The sequence below is a fragment of the Pristis pectinata genome, chromosome 7 (assembly GCF_009764475.1).
Source record: "Pristis pectinata isolate sPriPec2 chromosome 7, sPriPec2.1.pri, whole genome shotgun sequence".
Lineage (NCBI taxonomy): Eukaryota > Metazoa > Chordata > Chondrichthyes > Rhinopristiformes > Pristidae > Pristis > Pristis pectinata.
In genome coordinates this window covers 92,922,323-92,945,247 of record NC_067411.1, presented here as the reverse complement: position 1 = coordinate 92,945,247, position 22,925 = coordinate 92,922,323, and the positions used below count along the sequence as shown (strand labels likewise).

At 41.4% G+C, this 22,925-nt stretch overlaps 1 protein-coding gene across 1 annotated transcript in view; it reads right to left on the bottom strand.

The window, feature by feature from the left end:
- Window positions 1-2,161: 2,161 nt before the first annotated feature.
- Window positions 2,162-22,925, bottom strand: part of LOC127572931 (endoplasmic reticulum aminopeptidase 1-like) — a 70,660-nt gene continuing 49,896 nt past the window's right edge. The window contains 13 exon segments of the mRNA XM_052020658.1: window positions 2,162-3,289; window positions 3,292-3,361; window positions 4,499-4,540; window positions 4,542-4,581; window positions 11,956-12,031; window positions 12,034-12,095; window positions 13,787-13,948; window positions 16,568-16,752; window positions 17,711-17,867; window positions 19,454-19,484; window positions 19,487-19,528; window positions 19,531-19,634; window positions 21,344-21,445. Coding sequence (XP_051876618.1) covers window positions 3,210-3,289; window positions 3,292-3,361; window positions 4,499-4,540; window positions 4,542-4,581; window positions 11,956-12,031; window positions 12,034-12,095; window positions 13,787-13,948; window positions 16,568-16,752; window positions 17,711-17,867; window positions 19,454-19,484; window positions 19,487-19,528; window positions 19,531-19,634; window positions 21,344-21,445 — 1,153 coding nt within the window. The 3' untranslated portion in view covers window positions 2,162-3,209.

The window sequence follows — 22,925 nt, the reverse complement described above, 5'->3', positions numbered from 1 at the left end:
GGGTGGGGGGAGGGGGGGATTACTTAAAGCTGGAGAATTCGATGTTCATAGCCGTTAGGCTGCAAGGTTCCAAGACGGAAAATGAGGTGCTGTTCCTCCAGTTTGCGCCTGGACTTCTCCTGGCAGTGGAGGAGGCCGAGGACTAACATATCTGTGATAGAGTGGGAGGGGGAGTTGAAGTGATTGGCAACGGGGAGATGCAGATCGCGGTTACAGGCAGAGCGCAGGTGTTCTACAGAATGGTCACCTCGTCTGCGTTTGGTCTCACCAATGTTGAGGAGGCCTTTCAGTTGTTCGATTGAGATGCCCTGCTCTAAAACTAACAACACCAATTTTCATTGACCAAAAATACAAAGTAAATATTAGTGATCAGATCATTTGGCAAGTAAAGTTAATTTCACAATCCAAGATATATTTTGATTTTAAAATTTATCATATTCTTTCAATTTAAATTATCAAATGCTGAAATTAATTAAAACTGCAAAAACCGTAAACCAATTTGTATGCAACATTCCTATAAGATACTTATTAAAGTTCAATTTACAGGATTAAATAACAAACCAAGGATCGCACAAATAGAAGTTCAACATTGTTAAGGTTGAACACACGTTTATTTCACAAATGCCAACTAGTAAAATTTCAGTGAGTCATCTCATATAAAAAAAATCTTGAATTAAACTGTGGTTCACGACCTCTGGGTGCCCCACACGCTTCACAACCAATTAAGTACTTTAGAAATGAAGTCACATCATAATGCAGAAAACACAGCAGACAATTCACACAAAAGGTCTCAGTAACAGCAGTGTGATAATGAGCAGATCATCTATTTTGGTGATGTTGCTTGAGTGATAAATGTTGGCCAGGTCACTGGATGAACTCCCTAGTTATTAAGTAAGCCACAGATGTTGCTTTACAATTTACACACTACCAGGGACAGACTGGCTGTACAGAAGCTCAGGGATTTACTGAAAACCCTCATGAATGGTTCCATTCTGACAGCTCAGGCTGCCGTGGACCCTGTGTAAATCCCTGCTCTCTGCTGCTGCTTGCCCAGCAATGAATCGCCCATGGTTTGGTGTGGAGAGGCTGTCCGTGCAGCCTATTGTTGAGCAGGCCAGGGCCAGCAGCACTGAGGTATGGGCTCAGGCCCGCACCCAGCTGACGCAGTGGGAAAGGCCATTGCTGAGGACTGGCAGCACCATGCTCACAAACAGTCTGCCTGGATCCCACAGTCTCTCTCATCACCTCCTGTTGATCCGATGGAAGCAGCTCAACCCAGCCCAGATGTCCCTGCATGGAAACAAGTTCACTGGGCTGCTGAGAGCTAAGCAGCCAAACAAAAGGCAGGGCGAAAACAGCAGCCTCACCACATTCACTAAGAGATGCTGAGAGGGACAGAAGGACCTGCTGGTCTGTTAGTCAACAGTAGTGACCCACAATCTCAGTACTGGTCAGGATTCAGCCCTGTGCTGACAGCCACTTTCACTCATCCAGCATGACGACACCAGCTATGGGGCAACTCAATGCTCAATTGAGGCGAAGATCCCAACACAACTGCACTGTCAGTAACACATCTCACTATATCTATGTTATAATAACCCCTTCTAACCATTGATTCTATTAATAAGGTTGTTACTGGGAAGACATCAAAGCACTAAGCAACATACTACAATTTATCAAAATGTTCCATGCTCACACAAGTGGTAAGTGCAATTAACCAATTCCTTTTCTAATAAAAACAAACGGTTGTCGCATATTAAAAACCTTGCACCATATGACAAGAATTTCTGGCCCAGATGTCTTCCAGAAAGAATCAATGTTCTAGAAATTGTCACAGGCCTGAAAGTGCCTGTTAGATAAGAGCAGATATCTTTATTAGTCTACATGTACATCAAAACACACAGTGAAATACATCTTTGTGCAGAATGTCCTGGGGGCAGCCCACAAGTGTCACCATGCTTCCGGCACCAACATAGCATGCCCACAATTTCCTAATCCACACGTCTTTGGAATGTGGGGAGGAAACCAGAGCACCCGGAGGAAACCACGCAGACACGGGGAGAATGTACAAAACTCCTTTTCAGACAGTGGCCAGATTTGAACCTGGGTCACTGGCGCTGTAATAGCGTTACGCTAACTGCTACCACTACCCTGCCCTGCACCGTACTAAAACCGGACTCAGGTTCCTTTCAAACGACAGAATCGGTAACGAAAGACACCCACAATTTCACAAGAAGTTTGAGTAACTTTACTTGACCCAACTAAAATAACTAAACGCAAAGGAAACTACAGTTCTAACCACAAATCAATCCAACCCAAATTAAAAGAAACAAGACCAAAAACCCAAACTCTCTCATTAACACTTCCCTGGTAAAATCGAGCTCACGTTTGCATGTAGTTCTCAGTGATACTTATCGACATCCAGTACTTAGCAACGTTGTGTTCTCTGTCACTCAGTCTATCGCCGAAGGGGAGCCCTGGGGTGCTTCAATGAGACGTGAAGGGGCATTGACAGTTGTCAGACGTCGGCCGCGAACCAACCCGTGGAAAAGCTCCAAAGGACTCTCTTGCAGGTCGCGGTACTGCAGGCACGGTAGTGCACTAACGTGGCACTGCCACCAGTTTGGTTCGAGCCATCTGCCACTAATATTCCAATGCACGCGAGGCACAAAATACATGGACCATGGAACAGGCCATGCACAAAGGATCTTTTCTAACCTACACGGAAAGTGGAGCTCTTGGAAGAAGTAAGTTTGGGAGTGGATTGGAGGTGAAAGGATATTTCAGAGGAAGGGGGATCCTGGAGATAATGATCAGGGAGATCAGGAGGGATTTTTGGTTAGCGCAAGGGAATACCTCAGTAAAGAATTGGTAGTTAATGAAACAATTAGCAGGGGAGTGGGGGAGAGAAAGGATCAGTGGGGCCTGAGAATGGCAATTAGTAATTGCTCCCATCCCCTTCTAAGAAAGGAAAAGAACCTCCAATTTCATTTGCAGTCAACTAGATGAGGTTGGTGTCCTTTAAAAAAAACACTGAAGTAGGCCTCAAGCCTCCAGTCAAGGCCTGCTTCAGTGTGCACGGCCTGCATCGTTGTGGGTTTCTATGCATAGTCAATTTTTTTTTTGTAAATGATATCAAAATAAGCTCTGCACCATATTCAACATCACTGTGCATGTCCAGTGTGTGTTTAATGGATATTGCCATTGAATTAGTCAACAGGTTTTAAGTTCTCCAACCAAGTACTGATCTTATCAAGGTTCTTGTCCATCCACTGGATGTTCTCCTCATTGCTTCAGTTGCCTGTTGAACACACCGGAGCTGTGAACCATTGTCCTCCAAAGATCCAAAAAATCTTTGGACCTACGAAACAAAAGTAATGGCGATTTCTCCTTTTCATTGAGAACAAAGGATCAAAATAAAGAACTGATTAAAATAAAACAAATGTAAATCAACAGTCTTCTGCAAACCATTAAACAACTAAGTGCAGCACTTTTGTTTTTAAACAGGCACAGACACTGATACCATATTTCTGCAAAGTCACATTTTGTGATCTGTTCCATTTCTTTTCATCTGGAAACTGTGCTGATTCAAAAGAGCAGCACAAATGGGGAAGGGAGATCAGGAGAGAGAAATAACTGAAGATGCTTCAGTAAACATTGCAGTTCCACTAGTAGAAAAACACATTGAGGCTGGAGGAACTCAGCAGGCCAGGCAGAATCCATGGAGAAAAGCAGGCGGTCAACGTTTCGGGTCAGGACCCTTCTCAGGAGGTGGTGGTCCTGGTCCTTACCTGAAACATCTGCTTTTCTCCACGGATGCTGCCTGGCCTGCTGAGATCCTCCAGCATCATCGTGTTTTTCATCTAGATTCCAGCATCTGCAGTCCTTTGTTTCTAAGTTCCATTAGTAGATCAGTTGTAGAACAATGTCTTAAAGATAAAGTAATCATTATGTTATCTTCAGTTTTATGCAGAATAAGCTGATCACAGTCAAAGTATCAATGTGTATTGAGACTCAGAAATCAAAGGCCAGGAGGGGAACAACAATGCCAGCTAGAAAAGGTGTGAGTGTGAGTTTGCAATGCTTCTACACAAGGGCAGAAATATGTGTGTGTGTGTGTCTGTATGTGTGTTAAGACGAGGGAGAGAATGATTCATATCATATGAAAAGCAACATTTGAATATGATACGAGAGATCTGCTGACATCTATCAGAAGCCTACGGCAGCAGTATCAGGTCTTTGGGAACGGAGACGTGGGAAATTAGAAGACAAGAGACTTTACAGAAGTAGAATATGGGTTTTGCATTGCTGAATAGTTACGTTGCTTTTATCTGTGATGTGAACTGATTCTGAGGCAAGAGAGTTAAAACGATAACAAATGAATGCTTCTCTATTTTTATATAGATGTGCATTTTGATTTACAAACAATTATGTAACAACATTTATAATAAAACAGTAACATAAATAGCATTTCTTACAATTTTGGCCATTTACTTACCTCTTCAAGATGGAGTCTTGTTGAATAGTGGGAGAGAACACCAGTCAACAGTAAAAGCAATTGAATGTGAACCGAGTTCAAACCTTAGGATGAATGAAATAAATAATATTTTTTAAATGATGTCATTACTTGTCATAGAAACCTCGCAACATGTTCACGATGTTTCTAAGTTTAGAAAGCAACCCCCTTCACCCAGTAAACCCTTGTCATTTTATCAGAAAGAAACTGGTCTTGAATTCAAATAAGTCAATTACATGAGTAGGAGGGCAAATTGTTGACATTAGATTGGGAAATGAGATTAAAAGTTTTGCCAGTAGATAAACAAAGGCAAACAGCTAAAAGAAATCTTTCATTATTCTCAATTGATCTAACAAATGAAAAATAAAAAATTCAAAAGAACCTAAAACTCTCTGGCATTAGCCCAGGTGCCCTAAGAAATTAAGGAGAGTATTAGATTAAATAAGATCCTAATAATGTTGTCAAGAAGAATTGCAAACCCAAGGATCGGGACAATTTCCAAGAAACATTTCATAAGATGTCAAGTAAAAAGCGGCTGTGTAAAATAAGAGTTGGTCAAAGAACATAATGAGTCATTTTCAAATTGGTGGTTGCCATAGGAATCTGGATCATAGTCTCAGCTGTTTATAATCTAGATAAATGATAGATGAAGAGACAAAAGACTAATGTAGAGCTTTGCTGGTGATTAAAAACTATGTGGGAAAAATGCAGAGAGTCTGGAAAGAGATATGAATAGGATAAATGTTGTGGCCCGTAAGATGGCAGAGGGAGTCTAACTAAGGAAGATGTCAGATTACCCACTTTAGCTAGAACAACACAAAAGCTCTTTGGAATTTAAAAGAATGAGGAGTGATCTCATTGAAACATACAAGTTTCCTAGTGGGATTGACTGGAATTTTTCTCCTCTGCCAAACAGTCAAGAACCTGGGGTCACTGACTCTGGGACTGTCTATTTAGAACAGAGACATGGAGAAATGTCTTCATTCAGAGGTTTGTCAATTCTAGGAATTCTCTAACTCAGAGGACTATAGACGCTCAGTTATTGAACAGTTCAAGGCTGATTTTGGAAACATGGCACTAATCTCTGGACACCGCTCTTTGGCACAGGATGCAGCTGCACACTGGCTCTTCTCCTTCTGAGAACATATAAAATTAACCGATGTGTCATAGTCTCTCTCCATGTGACCTCTGCCTGGCTTTCTGCACCCAAAACTTCTCTCACTACACACAAAAACTCACGAACCTACATTCCAAATCTAACAATCTACCTTCAATGCTTTCTACGTGGTATGTTATCCAACGTGTGGCCTTTTGTACTGCCATCTTGGTTTCCACTCCCCATTATTTCCCTACGGAAGTGGTAAATAGGATTGTCAGGAAGTTTTCATGGAATCAGGCAGTCAAACATGGATTTATGAAAAGGAATAAAGACAGAAAATGCTCAGCAGGTCAGGGACTCCCTGTGGAAAGAATTAATTTTTTTTTGATCTGAGATCCTCCATCAGAACTCTGACACTCAGCAGAACTGCATGACCAGTTGATGTTAGATTTCTAGTGTCTACAACTTTTAGATTTTCATTTATAAAAAGGAAATAATATGTGACAATTCTATAGGAGCTTTTTCCCCCGAGGGTGCAACCAAGTTGGATCAAGCCAAACCAGTTGACATGGTGCATTTGGATTTTCAGTAGGTTTTCAACAAGGTGCCTGCCATGCAAGAGATTATTTAACAAAATAAAAGGCCATGGTCCTAGGTGCAATAGACTGGCATGGACTAATAATTGGTTAACGGACAGAAAACAAGAGTGGGAATGAATGTTCATATTCCTCTTGGGAGGCTGTAACTAGTGGGGCTCCGTAGGGATCAGAAATCATCTCATTCTTCTAGATTGAAGAGTAGAACTCTAGTTTGGACAGGGGGATTAAGTATATCAGAAGTTAACTTGATGATGATACAAAGCTTAAGTGGCTAAATGAGCTGTGGGCAAGATACAGAGAGACGCCAAGGAGGTATAGACAAGTAAAGTGAATTGGCACAGACGTGAGAGGGTAGAATGCATGTGGAAAATGTGAGATCATCCACTTTGATGCAATAATAGAAAGGTAGAATGTTTTTTTGAAATGGTGACAGCCTGAAAGGTGTTGGTGTTGAGAGGAACCTGGACATTCTTATACACAAATCCCAGGCACAGCAAGCAATTAGGAAAGGAAGCAGTATGTTGGTCTTTATTGCAAGAAGATTTGAGCAGAGGAGTAGGGACAACTTACTCCAACAATAAAGGGCTCTGGTGAGACCAAATCTGGAATACTGTGGACAGGTCTGTTCTCCACGCCCAAGGTAGGATATATTTGTGTAGAGGGAGTGCAGTAAACCGGACTGACTACCCTCATGGCTAGTTTGTGAATGAGAAGAAATTAAGCAAACTGGAGTTCTACTCTTTTGAATCTAGAAGAATGAGATGTGGACTTCACTGAAATATACAAAATTCTTATGGGGCTTGACAAGTTAGATTCAGAGATGATGTTTCCCCCTGGCAGGAGTGTCCAAAACCACTGATCATAATTTAAAATAACATCCCAGCCAGAAATGTGATGATGAAGAAATTTCTTCAAGAGGAGCATGAATCTTTTGAATTCTCTATCCAAGGCAGCTGAGGACAGGTGGTATTAGGATCAATCAATCTTGGAGGAACACAGTAAAATTACTCATGAATGTTCACCCTGTAATGGCTTACCTTGTTCCTATATTTACCCACGTGAAATTATTCAACGATGCAATGACCAGACTGATAGGGAGATAATGAAGATTCCCACGTTGCTCTTTGGTTAGACCTAGACAACACTAATTATAGTAGTTTGAACTGTCCACAGAAATTGGCACAAGCAAGGGACATGAAAAAGCCTCAAATGTCACAGGAGAAAAGAGGGGAGAATGTTGGTGAGAGCAACAGATGGCTCTTGTTCCCAGTAGTGTTCTCTCCCTGTCCTCCAGCAAAAGAGCTTGCATTGCCACCGAACTGTGCCACCTAATGAACTGGAAAGGAACTGCATTATTCAGTTGCAAGGGAAGTACACCCAAAAAGATATCACATAATACCTTGTTCCCAGCTCATACCACAAAACATCTGGCTGCCCTGGAGAAAGAGGTGGTGAGCTGCCTTCTTAAATCTGTAGTCCTTTTGGTGTATGTACTCCCACAGTGCTTTTGGTCGGGAGTAACAGGATTTAGACCCAACTATGACGATACGTTTCCAAATCAGGGTGACGTGTGACCCAGAGGGAAACTTGCAGGTGGTGATGTTCTGAAGCTGTTCCCACAATGGGCCAGTGGCCGGTTTGGTGCTGGGATAACTTCAGAGAATTTCAATAGCAACTAAGGCCCAGCTATTACTTCTGCCCTTGCCTTTCTTGATTGTGAAGGCCAAGGGTTTTGGAAGTGTTGAGCTTCTTTGAGAGTTGTTGGCACAGTACTCATCCAGGCAAGTGAGGAGAATTCCTTCACACTCCTAATGTGTCTTGTTGATGGTGGAAAGGCCTTGAGGTGTCAGGAAGTGAATCCCTTGCCGGAGGGTAATCAGCATCTGACCTGCCCATGTAAATACGGTATGCACGTAGCTGGTCCAGTGAGATTTTGGTTAAAGGCGATTCGAAGGATGTAGCTCGTGGGCAAATCTACAAAGGCAGTGCCATAAAATATCAATGGTCAGTGGGTAGACTCTCCTATTAGTGATGCCTGACACGTTTATGGTGCAAATGTTACATACCACACATCAGCCAATGCCTAAACGTTGTCTAGGTCTTGCTGCATGCAGACTTGGGCTGCTTCATTTTCTGAGAAGTTGCAAATGGAATTGAACATCATGCAATCAACATCAAACATCCCCACTTTTGACCTCAAGATGGAAGAAAGATCACTGATGAAACAGCTGAAGATGACTGGGCCTAGAACACTGGACACTGACTTGAGATTCCCCTGCAGTGATGTTCTGGGGCTCGGAGAAATGACCTCCAGCAACCATTGTGGGCAATTTGCATCCAGCCACTGGAATATTTTCCTTCTGATACCATTAACTTCAGTTTTACCAGGGTTCCTTGTTGTTGAACCCAGTCAAACGCTGCCTTGATGTCAAATGCAGTAATTCTCACCTCATCTCTGGAATTTAGCTGTTTGGTCCATATTTGGACCGAGGCTGTGATGAGGTTTAGAGTCAAGTGGTCCTAGCAAAACCCAAGCTGGGCATCAGGGAGCAGGTTATTGGAGAGCAAGTGCCACTTGACAGCACCATCAATGACACCTTCTATCACTTGGCCAAAGAGAGCAGACTGACAAGGCAGTAATCAGCTGGATTGGATTTGTCCTCCTTTTTGTGGATGGCACACAGCTGGACAAGCTTTATCGTTTCAGGTAGATGCAAATGTTACAACTGTGCTGGAATTGTATTGGATAGAAACACCGCTAGTTCTGGAGTGCAGGTCTTCAATACTATGACGGCGATATTTTGTGGTCCCATAGCCTTTGCTGAATTTAGTGGTCTCAGCTACTTTTTAATACCATGTGGAGTAAATCGAGTTATTGGGAGACCAGATTCTGTGATGGTGGGAATCTCAGGAAGAAGCGCGCAATGGTGTATCTATTTGGTACTTATGGTTGTAAATACTTTTCCTTTGCACTCCTATGCCTTCACAGAGGATGGGGATATTCTTGAAGCCTCATCCTCTCATCTGCTGTTTAGTTGTCCACCTCTATTCACGACTAATTCACGTAGTTCTGTAGACCTTTGAATTCAAAACCGATGGAGTGGAGTGCCAAGCTATGTCTATTGAACGCTATTTCTGCTGTTTAACATAAAGAGCTCCAACACTGCAGCTTCACTTGGCTAGCACCTTATTGCATTTTAAGGTATGTCTGGTATTGTTTCCAGCATGCCCTTTTGCACTCTTCATTGAGCCAGGGTTGATATCCTGGCTTGAGAATAATGGTGGCCATGAGGAAAGAGACTATGATAATGCAATTTTTTTGCTCACAGATGCCTGATTTATGAGATGCCACCGCATGCAGACACGGTAGTGTAGCGGTTACCATAATGCTTTACAGCGCCAGCAACCCGGGTTCAGTTCCGGCCACTGTCTGTAAGGAGTTTGTACGTTCTCCCCGTGTCTGCATGGGTTTCCTCCGGGTGCTCCGGTTTCCTCCCACATTCCTAACCACGTACGGGTTAGGAAGTTGTGAGCATGCATGTTGGCGCCGGAAGCGTGGCGACACTTGCGGACTGCCCCCAGAACACTCTACGCAAAAGATGCATTTCACTGTGTGTTTCGATGTACACGTGACTAATAAAGATAAAGATATCTTTTGTGAGCCCATCCCATTTGACACATCTTTGTTGCCACACAACAAAAGTGGAAGGTATCCTTGGTGTGAAGACAGGACACAAGGATTGTGTGGTGGTCAGTTCAACCACTGCTAACAAATGCATCTGCCACAGGTGGATTGGTGAGGATGAGGTCAAGGGCTTATCCCATGTTAGTTCACTTGCTTTTTGCTGCAGAACCAGTCTGGCAGCTGTCCTTCAGGAACCTGGCCAACTCATCTGTGCTGGCACTACTGAGCCACTCACGGTGATGGACATTGAAGGTCCCCACACAGTGTTTTCAACGCTTCTTCCAAGTGCTGTTCAAAAGCACTGACTCGTCAGCTGAGGGAGGAGATTTCCTTGCCTATGTTTGACCTGGGTCTCTGTAGCTCCCTCTGCAAATGGAACCTCAATTTCCTTATCAGGAGACCACAGCCAGTGCGGATTGGTAGTAACATCTCCTCCTCACTGACAATCAACACAGGCACACCTCAAGGATGCATGCTTAGCCCACTGCTCTACTCTCTCTACATTCAAGACTGTGTGGCTAGGCACAGCTCAAACGCCATCCACAAATACACCGATCACACCACTGTTGTTGGTAGAATCTCAGATGGTGATGAGGCGTACAGGAGTGAGATAGATCGGCTGGTTGAGTGGTGTCACAAAGACAACCTCGCACTCAATGTCAGCAAGACCAAGGAATTGATCATGGATTTCAGGAAGGAAAAGTCAGGAGAACACACACCAGTCCTCATTGAGGGGTCAGCGGTGGAAAAGTGGGCAGCTTCAAGTCCCTGGGCGTCAACATCTCGGAGGATCTATCCTGGGCCCAACACATTGATCCAATCACGAAGGTGGCATGCCAGTGGCTCCACTTTGTTAGGAGTTTGAGGAGATTTGGTATGTCACCAAAGGCTCTTACAAATTTCTGCAGATGTACAGTGGAGAGCATTCTGACTGGTTGCATCACAGCCTGGTATGGAGGCTGCAACGTGCAGGATCAGAAGTGGCTGCAGAGGGTTGTAGACTCAGCCAGCTCCATCACGGGCACAACTCTCCCCGCCATCAAGGACATCTTCAAGAGGTGGTGCTTCAAGGAGGTAGCATCCATCATGCAAGGAGGGAAACCCCTGCTCAGGTGACTGAATTCAGAATTTTTGAAAAATTGAATGAAAAGAGTATTTTGTCTTGAGATGGAATATTTGGCTGCAACAATCATCAAACAATGTTGAAAACTGTCTCTCATTTTGATAGATTGTGATTAAAGAAAAGCATAAAGTTATATATTTTTTTCAGTTCAAGATCCACAATTGTTATTTAAATTTAAAAATTCAAATATACATTTGCAGAGAAATATATGATGAGCTCATAGTAAATTTTGTATGCACTTTAAGTTCTGAGAGAGGCACATTCCAAAACATTTGAACTTTAAAAAAAGCAAAACATTGCACTGGTTGAAATCTGAAAGATGCTAGAAATACTATTAACTCTGTTTTTGTTTCCACAGATGCTGTGTAATTTTGTGCTTCTGTTAAATGCAAGTTGGTTTATTTCACAATATTGTCTTAATGAATCATTCTTGTAACTTGTTAGAATTGCTCATACACAATGGCACAGAGGTCACATACTGTAGTGCAAATTTCAGTGCAGATACTACACATTTTTGATTGGCTAGCGCAAGCTGTTGAATAGTTTTAGCACTTTGAACAGGCACGAGTTAGATCACAAAGATATCTATGATGGTACGGAGCGTTTTAGTACCAATGAAGGGCATGTTAGGTAAGCATTATTTGAGATGCCTTCCACAAGTTAATCACTTCCTTCTTGATGATACACAAATTGAGAAGTCCTGAACAAAGGTTGGACCGTCTCTTTAATGAAGAATGAAATATTGCCTTGCTTTCTAGGGATTGGCCAAAAGAACATCAGTGAACTTGTCTCTTCTCTCAGCAGCAACAAAAACTCAAAGATAGGTGCTTATATTAGATAGATTGCATCAACAGAAAAATGCTCCTAGATTCTATTCTCAAAATAGAAGCAACTTCTCCCATTAAGTAATAGAAGTTGGATGATGAGACCTACTTTTGAACCAGCTTGTCCCAGTTCTTCTTAAAGAATTCCCAAGCAAGACGATGTCCTTTTGGGTTTCTGCTGACCAAACAATGATATAAGGCAGATCCTGTGTTTTGAGAATATCACCTTCCAAACTTTGATCCATTAACCTGATCGGAAAACAAGAGATGGAAGACCCAGGTCAGGTGAGACACTAATACAAGTTTATGAAGTGATCGATACTAAAACGATTGTACTACTTTAACATGATTCTTCCAATTAACCAACAAAATGGTAGAATTTACTTTGGAAAGAGGAATATATACCTGCACTTACCTTGTCAATCAATGTCAGCCACCCCACCTAAATGAAAATGGGATTGGACTATATACACCAGCCATCCCTGGCTTAAAGCTGAGGACCCAGGTGCAAAGTTTATCTGTCCTCTCGCCAATGTACATTTGTACTTGGCCTTTGAATGGCAAAACTGGGGACTTAATGCACTGGCACCTGATCTCCAACCCATTCCTGAATTCTGTGTTGCACTGGGCAGGCATGGAAGGCAGGAACAAGCTGACCCGCTCTGTGGAAGTGCCATCTAAAATCAGCATCTTCCCAACCATTTACTATGCTACTGTATTATGACTATATTGTCATGATATACTCAGCAGAATGGTTACCCAATGCTGGGGGCTGCTCATTCACCTAATGAGTTTAATCCTAAATCAACACATCAATGTTTATCCCAGATACTAGTCTCATGTTTATAAATCAGACAAATAATGCTGAATTACTGTGACGTAATTGAACTGCCATTATAATCTCTATTGTCAAATTAACCCCACTAACTAATTAGTTATATTTTCAGTTACAAGTACAAAACTATGATTCTAATTTAACAAGTTGTCATTCCCACTTGTTAATTTATACCATGTTAATTCATTTGTCTGCATCCTGATGGGAGGTCATTTAATGTAAACATCATCAGATCTGTTTGATGTTGGAGCATTTAATGTGCCGGTTTTAAGCCTTGTTGATCTCTACCCAGAACTCCCTTAACAGGGGGGTTAAGGTGAAAAGTCAGCAGCATATGTTGAATGCCCTCTGTGACTATCAGGGTAGTGATCTCCAAGCTCTTATGGAGCCTGCTATTGAAGGGCACAAATTCGCCAGGACTTTTCTTCCATTATTCAATTAATCACAGTCCCTAGTTTAGTGAGTTACATCCACACTCATCTGCAACACTGACAATAGATGGCCCAAAACTTCCATTAAAATGTTTGTGTTTGGGACCCTCAGAAAAGCAAGCATGATGGTGGAAGTCACTAACTTCCTCACTGGTGACCACCACCAAGTCCACTGCACTCCAGAGTTTGTCTCCTCACAGAGCACCCACTTCTGGCTGAACCCCAGCAGCTACACTGGGAAACCTACCTGCTGAGGCTGAGTGATTCCAATTATGTTGCTTAACTGTTCGGACTCTCTATTTTAATCCCCTGTTAATGCTAATTACTAGCTTTTCCACCAGTCAGTTAGAATGATCTATCCCTTAAATAGCTCCCCTAAAAAAAAGACAGTAATTTACATACTGAAAACTACCAAGAGTAATGGAGAAACCAAAAATGAGAAAACAAATCAAATCACGGGAGTGAGCAAAAGACAGCCAACTGAATCGCACTATTGTACAGAAATGAATGTTACAGGATCATCCTTGTCCCTATATACAGTGTGCTTGACAATAGTAAAGCTTGCCCAAGGAATTTACAATATTCACTAAGAAACAGTAATTTGGAGTTTATTCACGCAAGTTTAGGTTGCTTCCATTCAAAGAAAATATATTTTAATGCTTTATGTAATTTACCACTGGAGCTTCTCTGTATTGTTGCTGCTTGTTAAGGCACTCTTAATTTTGCTCTTCTCTGAACTAAAGAGAGAGCGTCTGTATTTCTCAAGTAGGAAGTCCCATCCTTCTGCTGTCTGGGCTCCAACTGCAAAGATTGCTGTTGCAACATCAGTGGGTAAGCTGTCAAACGAAGGGAAAGATGAATATTTACTAATTTTAAATTCAACAGAAAACAAAAAAAAGTCAATTGTGTAAACAATTAAAAGGCTAAACAACATCTGCGGAAGGAGCTGATAAATTAATGGGGTAAATTTGCACCTTCACCACAGAGACACCATCCGGTGCAGTAGATTGTTCATTGAAAAAAATCAGAGAGGTTTGGCGACATTCTATTTATTAAAGCAGCTGGAATACTCCAATTATGTTCAATGGGTTAGAGCCAGTTGAAATAACTGATCCACCAGGAAAGAGATAAAAGTATCCTGGAAAGAGATAAAAGTGGGCTAAAGAGGATTGGTAAACAGTGATGTGCAAGCTCTTGGCCATCTGACAAACGGGACAAGAGAGATTTCAGCACAGGATGACATTAGTAACAGATTGAGAAGTGGTCATTACATGATCTGTGATGGAGTCTTGGTCCAGGAGAGATTCATCCTCAGCAAGGCTTGCTACCATGTAACAAGTCTCCCTGTTGTCAGTGGTTTTGATAATGCTGTCAGAACTGGATTAGAGAGAACAGAGTTCTGCAAATTCAGGGGAAGCTAAATTAAAGCATGTGCTATTTCACATTGGTAAATTTCAATGAAAGTTTAAGAGGGTAGAGAGCCAGCTGGAAGGCCACAGCTGCAGTTGGAAGGCCCCAGCTGCAGCTGGAAGGCCCCAGCTGGAATTAGAAGGCTGAAGGCAGGAGCAGTGGTCAAATTGCAGGGGAAGCTTCTGGACCAAAAACGAAAGGACTAAAGCGAAGGCAGCAAAGAGGGTTTGCTGAAAACAAGCTGCGAATTTGTTTCAGGTGGACACTGAGGGAAAACAAAAGCAGGTGCCCGCTTTCTGAAAGGGTTTTCACAGACTCAGAGAATCACATTAAGTTATTGCAATTCAGATAATTTGTCAAATCAACCAGGACAAGTACCATCAGAGATTCCAATGCTGCTATACACCGAATGGGTTATTTCAATAATTTAGCATCTGTACTCATATGGTCTTTACAATAGTAACTGCTTGAGTTCTGGGCTTTTATTCCCTTAAAACAATGTCAAAGTGAAGCCCGTGGAGTACTTTAAAACATAGGACTCCCAAGTCCAGGTCACTGAGGCCTCCCTCAGACTGGTACTTTGAGCAAGTCCATGATCATTTTCCTACATGACTTAGGTTTTCCTTGAAAGTGAATTTTGCAGTTGTGGTAACCATCTGACAAATCCCACAAATCTGGAATGTAGATCAGACTCCAAACCCCTACCACCACCTCCACTTTACCATGGCTTCTTCATATTTACTGATTTAGAGATGCATTGTTTATGCTCCATCACTTCGCTTTATTTCAGGATAAGAACGTGAACAGCCAACTAGTGTCCTCAAGCACATATGCCTGGAATTCCCAATACCAGGGAAAACATGGTTACAAAAAGTTATAGGACTCTATTTGCTCAGAATTAACTTACATATTACTTTGTAAAAGAGGAACAGGACATACTCGGGGACGATGATGCTGGTGGAGGAATCTGGGATGTTGAATTTTACATTTGGTTCCCTGCGTAGGGCAGTATCAGTTTGTTTCTTCCCTGGTCTTTGGATCAATATCCCCAACAATGAGGAGTATCACAAAGGGATGACTGAACTGGGTGGCACGGTAGCATAGTGGTTAGCGTAACGCTATTACAGCGCCAGCGACCTTGGTTCAATTCCTGCTGTCTGTAGGGAGTTTGTACGTTCTCCCCATGACTGTGTGGGTTTCCTCTGGGTGCTCTGGTTTCCTCCCACATTCCAACGACGTACAGTTTAGGAGCTGTGGGCATGCTATGTTGGTGCCGGAAGAGTGGCGACACTTGCAGGCTGCCCCCCAGCACGTTCTCAGTAACGCAAAAAGACGCATTTCACTGTGTGTTTTGATATACGTGTGACTAATAAATAAATATCTTATTTTTGTTATGGCTTGGTATGATGCTTATATCATAGGCAAGTGGCATAACAGATTTTATTCAAATACTGTTTTCTACTTTGCAGCTTTCGTGGTTTACAAATCATAATTCTTTTTGATTCCAAGATTCTATAGTTGCTTAATGCAACTGAGCAACCCATTAGACCACTTCAGAGGGCTAAGAGTCAACAACATAACTCTGGAAGCTGGATAAATGGTTAAGAATGGCAGGCTTCTTTCACAGTTATTGAACCCATTGGATTTATTACACACAAACTTTATGGTTATTTTCAATGACCATAGCTTTTCATTTCTAGGTTTCTTTTAAAAAAAATAGGAGTGCAAATTCTCAAACCACCCTAATGGGATCTGAGCTTGCATTCCAATCATTTCTCCAGGCCTCTGGATCACATATCCAAAAGGGATAATCATCACGCTTCATGCCTGGGATCTGCTGTGTAACTTATAACTTTAATTAAAATATTAAATCAATGGAAGCAAAATTCAGAGTTTGAGTTTCATGCACATAGGTTTCTCCATCTCACTTTTAGCATGTACCACAGAAAATTCATTCCCACTCCAATCTTCAGAATCTCGTAAATCCAATAATTTATACCACAGACTATTACTGTAGTTATTACCAGCTGTAATCTAGGACCAACCTCAAGGTACCATTGGAATCCTTCCATTTCCTGAAATACTCCTCTGCTTTGTCAACACAGGGCTGGTACTTGCGGACACAGGCAAATACCAGAAGCGAACTACGTAGCAACCGTTCTGAAACCGAACCGTCGTCGGTCCACGACTGCTGATCAATCAGGTTCTTAAATAAATCCACTATGTATGCCTTGGATGAAATGAGAGAATAAAACTTTTTTTTAATCATTATTTTTTTACATGGAGGTTATCAGTATTTTGCATTTGCACTGCTGTGTGCAGGAAGTGTGACACTGCACTCTAGACCAAGACCACTTCTGACATCTAGATTGACAGTGTGTTTACCCACAAGATAGTAAGCCAATGACCAATAGTAAGAGCACTTGCTCATCACATTAAACTGAAATACATTTAAACTCAGATTCAATGTGAAAAAAAAAGAAAATGGGGTGAAATCTTTGGACTCAAGGACAGCTTCTATCCCACTGTGATAAGACTATTGAACGGTTCCCTTATAGGATGAGATGGACTCTTGACCTCACAATCTACCTTGTTATGACCTTGCACCTTATTGTCTACCTGCAACGCACTTCCCTGTAGCTGTGACACTTTACTCTGTATTCTGTTATTATTTTTACCCTGTACTACCTCAATGCGCTGTGTAATGAATTGACCTGTACGATCAGTATGCTAGACAAGTTTTTCACTGTACCTCAGTACAGGTGACAATAATAAACCAATTCCAATACATTCTGCTGAAACTGACAAGATTATCTTATTAATTTTTCTCAGCAGCTATCTTTCCTTACAGCCAGCATGACGGACTGGTTGTAAAACAGTCAAGGAACAAATCCAGGCTGAGTTGGAGATCACAGGAAGCATGTAAGCCTGGGGAAAACTCTCCAGCTCCTCCAAGGCCAGATGTAATACTATAAATATATGTACAGCAGTTTCTGCAGGCCAGGTTTGCTGAAGCCTAGAAAATTTTCCCTCAGTGGATTAGAATTTAAGAAAAACTTGTTTGAACGGCATCTTTAAAGGCTTTTACAGATAGACACGCAACATGGTATATACTATACAAATTAATTTCTAAAATTGTGCAGAGGTACAAACTATCATTTCGAAGTTCAAAGTCACTATAATCTTACCTTCATTTTAGTTTCAATTTCCACCATTTCCCTCCTCTCCATAAGCTTATATATGGGTATGAGCTCATTCATGCCTTGGAAGACTGGCATAGTGCTGATTTCATTCCTCAGATATAGTGTCAAGTCAAGGGCTTTGTCAAGTGGCAGCCTTCCTACACTAATGAACACAAAAGTTAATAAGTTACTGAGTTGCATCAAGTTGCACTAATAATGAAATTGTGTAAAGCAATAATCTTACAGGTAGAAATGGGGTGCCAAGAAATAACAAGAGGCAATAAATACCAAATATAACTAGGCTTGACAGAATGCAACTTTTTAAATAAAATTAACAAATAAAATATGTTTACTCTGAGGCATTTATTTTGATTTTCATCAGTTGGGACCTTCAGGATTGCATAAAATGAGGGTGCACAGGCAGACAAATTGTCAAGAACATTAAAAGCTTTTTCAAATCACATATTAAAATATAAATCAAATATGCAAAAAAATCAATAAATCATACCCAATTTAACTCAGTGTTCAATTAGCAGTAACATTACATTCATGAGGGAAAAAAATGAAAAGTACGAAATATCTCACTTTTTTTGTTTCAGTTATTGGAGTACATACATTATTGAATTCTGATTACTAAAGCGGAAATATCTTCCTTTGTTTTGTGAGCCCAACGCAATATCAATATTTTGCAATTAAAATAGAAGTTTGCCAAGCCCAAGTAAAAGGCAAGCATTTATTGATTAATTTTGTCAACCAGTCTACAGAAAAAAAATCAGAATGAAAAAAGGCTGAAAGCATTGAATAGGTCAGATGGTGTATGTTCCCTTCTCTTTAGAGTGAGAGTCACATAGCACCAAAATAAGCCCTTCACCCCAACATTTCCAGTGCTACTTTGTTTTTGTTCCAAACTCCAGCACCTGCTGTCTTTTGCTTTCTGTGAAGTTACAGAGTTATCCTGGGATTGTTCCGGTTTGTATCAATCAGCACCACACCACAACCTGCTGAAAAATTCAAAACCCTATTGGTCAATTGTTATCTGTGGCAGCACAATTCATAACCAGCAGTCTCCCCATCTGCCCTTTCAATCACTCATGATTTAGTTGTTGTAATCAACTCTCATTAGTTTAATCCTTGCCACTCAAGTTTCATTCTATTCTAGTAAATCTATACTGCATTTCCTTTGTCCTTCCTAAGGTGTGGTGCCCAGAGCAGCTCACAGTACTGAGGTGTGATTGATCCAGGGCTTTGTACAGTTATAGCACAACAGCTAGCTGTGGCAGACATAGTGACCTGCATTCCATCACCTTAATAATTATTTTCTGCTTGACTGTGATACTTGTAATGATCCATGCAAATGGACACCAAATCTCTTTCAACATCCAGTATTTCCAGTTTAACACCACTGTAAAGTACTCTTAAATAAGTACAGGTCCACTTACCTACATTAAAATTGATTCATCATAGTTTTGACAATCCGCCATAACCTTTTAATATTGTTTTTTTATGTATTTATCTAAACTACTTACATCATCATTTTTGTAACGTCAGAGTACTTGAATATATAGCTTTCTATCCAATCATCCAAGTCATTAAAAAATACTGTGAATCGTAATTACACTGACAGATCCAAACGAAATGCAAAATTATGAAATTAAGAAAATTCAAATCCAAGAGGATTGAACAACAAGAGCTGGTGTCATAATATCCTCTGAACAAATGGAGACCAGCTCAAAAAGATACATTTTTTACCTCACAAGCTGAAAGGCATTGTTAATAAGGTTGCTCGGTCATTGCTGCTGAGGACTGTGTGGTTTTTTCTCATTGTTTAATTAATGCATCCCATCCATCATTTTCATAATGCACAATGTAATAGCCATTCATATCCACATTGAACTTTATCCAGTTACTTCCTCTGAAAGCATGATAATATCTGAAACAGAGAAAACAAATCAAAACCTTCCATGAGAATTCCTTTGACATTGCATTTGTAATGAAATATTGATTTTTGTGAATCTGTACAAGCTATTTTTACACTATGATTGTTAATATTTTATAAACTTTTTCTTTACAGAGAAAAATCAAGGGCATTTACAACAAATTTCCCAATTGTCTCATAAGTAAGATATCTCAAGCCTGACCAATAGCTTCTTCCAGGAATGACTGGCTGTTAGCAGTCCTGTTGAACACCTAGGGCTTCACTCAATAAATAAAATTCCACTGAAGTTTTGCAAAGTTCTCTTAATTCCCTAATGTAGATCAGTCAAACTTGACCTGGCTTGAAGGACCTCCTTGTGACTCTGCCAGCTAATTTTGAAATAGCATCCCAGACTTTGGCAGAAGCAACATCCTGTGGTTGTCAATACTTTTGAACATGGCGGTTTTGCGTTGAAAAAAAAGATTGGAAACAACTTAATTTCTTTCACTTCTGCCATAGCTAATCCTTAAAAAGCATATCCAAATAGTACTTTCATAACAAGAGCTGAGAAAAAAAAATCATTGGTGGGTTCGAGTCTGGACCCCAGGATAGCATTACATTCGCTGCTCTGTAAATTTCTGCGCAGGATTCATCCCAATGTCCAAGTTGCTAATTGTAAAGGCACTCACAGCAGTCACCAACAAGGCAAGGGCCATGTTTGCATTGCATGCAAATTTTCTACACAGCAGACCTCATGCTGAACCTTCTTCGGTAGGACTCTGAGTGATGACCCGTTCATTGAGTCTCTGACTCTTCCCTTGCACTGAGGGGCTGTTGAGGGCAAAAATTTTCAATCCTGGACTTTTCAAGGGATGTACCATATAAAAATGCATTTCCTACACATCCTGACAAAACGAGATACTAAACTATACATGTTAACGAGTACCATCTTTTAAAGTATTTTAGTTTTATATTAATTCAACTTTTTAAAAAATAACTATTATCAAATTATATGTATGGAATTTGCTCATTAGTGTACAGGCCTTGCAGGCATCATCATCTGCCAAATCACATATTGGGAATGTTTGGCAGTGGAATAAATCTGGAGATATTTATCACTGACACAGCCAGTCATTCCTGGATGGAGCTGTCAATCAGGCCCGAGAAATGCAACTTTCTTATTCAATAGTTACACAATATGTTCATGCTACTTTCAAAAGCACATTTTCATCATGCATTAGCCAGGCTGATAAACAACTACGAAGAAATAATTATCTGTCATTTAACTAAATATCTGCTTAATGTTTACTATATAATCCAAATCAACTATTTGCTCATTGCTGCTGCTGGCATCTCAAGTGTCCTTTCAATATTTTACCAGTATTGGTAAGAGAGTTCCAGCAAAGGACTGCACAACCATGACTGAACTTGTCCCAGTGTCTCCGGGGAAGTATCTGTACCCAAGAGGTACTCAGTGATGAGAGTGTTGCCAGTCATCAAACCATAAATAAAAAAAAATCATTTTATTTACGTAATTTTGAGCTTCTTGATAAACTGTTGTGTACAGTTTGTATTCCAGCTCCAATGCCTTTTGCAATAGTCTGTAGCTTCAATCGAGGTCGCAAGACATTCAACACACTGCTTGTAGGTGAGGAGTCAACACTCGGTGTGCTTTACTGCATTGGCTCAGGGGTATGGAGTATTTACAAAGGGTCCAGAACTACAAATTATAACAGGTATTATTTACCTTTTTTGTCTTCATCAAGTGCCTCTGGATGGTTTTAGAGTGGCTCGTAATGTAAGTTAGTGGAATGTGCCACAGGTAACTACAAAGGAAAACACAACAACATGAGGACCATTAACGTTGATGGATCACCTCCACCCAGGGACACAAAGAGTCCTTTCAGGTGAGACAGAGATTCACCTCCACCTCCCTTAACATCATCTACTGCATTTGGTGCTCCAAGTGTGGCCTCCTCTATATTGGCAAGACCAAACGCAGACTAGGTGACTGTTTCGCAGAACACCAGTGCTCCGTCTGTAACTGCGATCTGCATCTCCCCGTTGCCAGTCACTTCAACTCCCCGTCCCACACTATCACTGATATGTCAGTCCTCGGCCTCCTCCACTGCCAGGAGAATTCCAAGTGCAAACTGGAGGGAACAGCACCTCATTTTCCATCTTGGAACCTTGCAACCTAACGGCATGAACATTGAATTCTCCAACTTTAAGTAATACCCACCTCTTCCCCCCGCCCCCCCCCCCCACACACACACACCCAACCATGCCTCTTCTTCCTTTCCTAACCTCTCTCTCTTTTTTCTACCCCCCCTTTTTTCCTCCTTAACTTTGACCCATCCCCCAGTGGATCTGCTCTCCCCTCCTCCCCCGCACCTGCCTATCACCATCTCTTACCTGCATCTACCTATCACCATCCTGTGCCCACCCCGCCTCCCCTCTTTTGTCCACCTATCACTGTTCTGCTTTTCCCTCCTATAAAAGGGCTTCCCCTTTTCTTATCTTCAATCCTGAAGAAGGGTCCTGACCCGAAACGTTGACCACCTGCTTTTCTCCATGGATGCTGCCTGGCCTGCTGAGTTCCTCCAGCATCATTGTGTTTTTCATCTAGTTCCAGCAACTGCAATCCTTTGTTTTTTTAAGAACAAGCAATCTGATCTATTGCTCGTGAATTTGATGCTCGCATCCCTATCAAACTAGTCATGAGCAGAAGGCACCAAGACTATCCCCATCCTCAGTGATGGTGGAGCCCAGCACATGAGTGATAAAGGCAAGCCCGAAACAATAGCAATCACGTTCAGCAAGAGGTGCCGAATAGATGATCCATCTCAGTTTCTTCCCGAGATCTTCACCATAACAACTCATCCAATTTGATTCACTCTGTGTGATATGAAGAAAAAAGCTGAGAATATGGGATATCCCAGAAAATGTGGCCACACAATATCCCAAGTGTGGTTCTGAAATCTACCCAACAGAATTAGCTGTATCTTTGTAAGATAGGATATCTTTATTAGTCACATGTACATCAAAACACACAGTGAAATGCATCTTTTGTGTAGGGTGTTCTGGGGGCAGACCGCAAGTGTCGCCACGATTCTGGCACTAACATAGCAAGCCCACGACTTCCTAACCCGTATGTCTTTGGAATGTGGGAGGAAACCGGAGCACCCGGAGGAAACCCACGCAGACACGGGGAGAACATACGAACTCCTTACAGACAGCGGCCGTAATTGACCCGGGTCACTGGCACTGTAATAGTGTTACACTAAAAGCCACAATATCATGCTG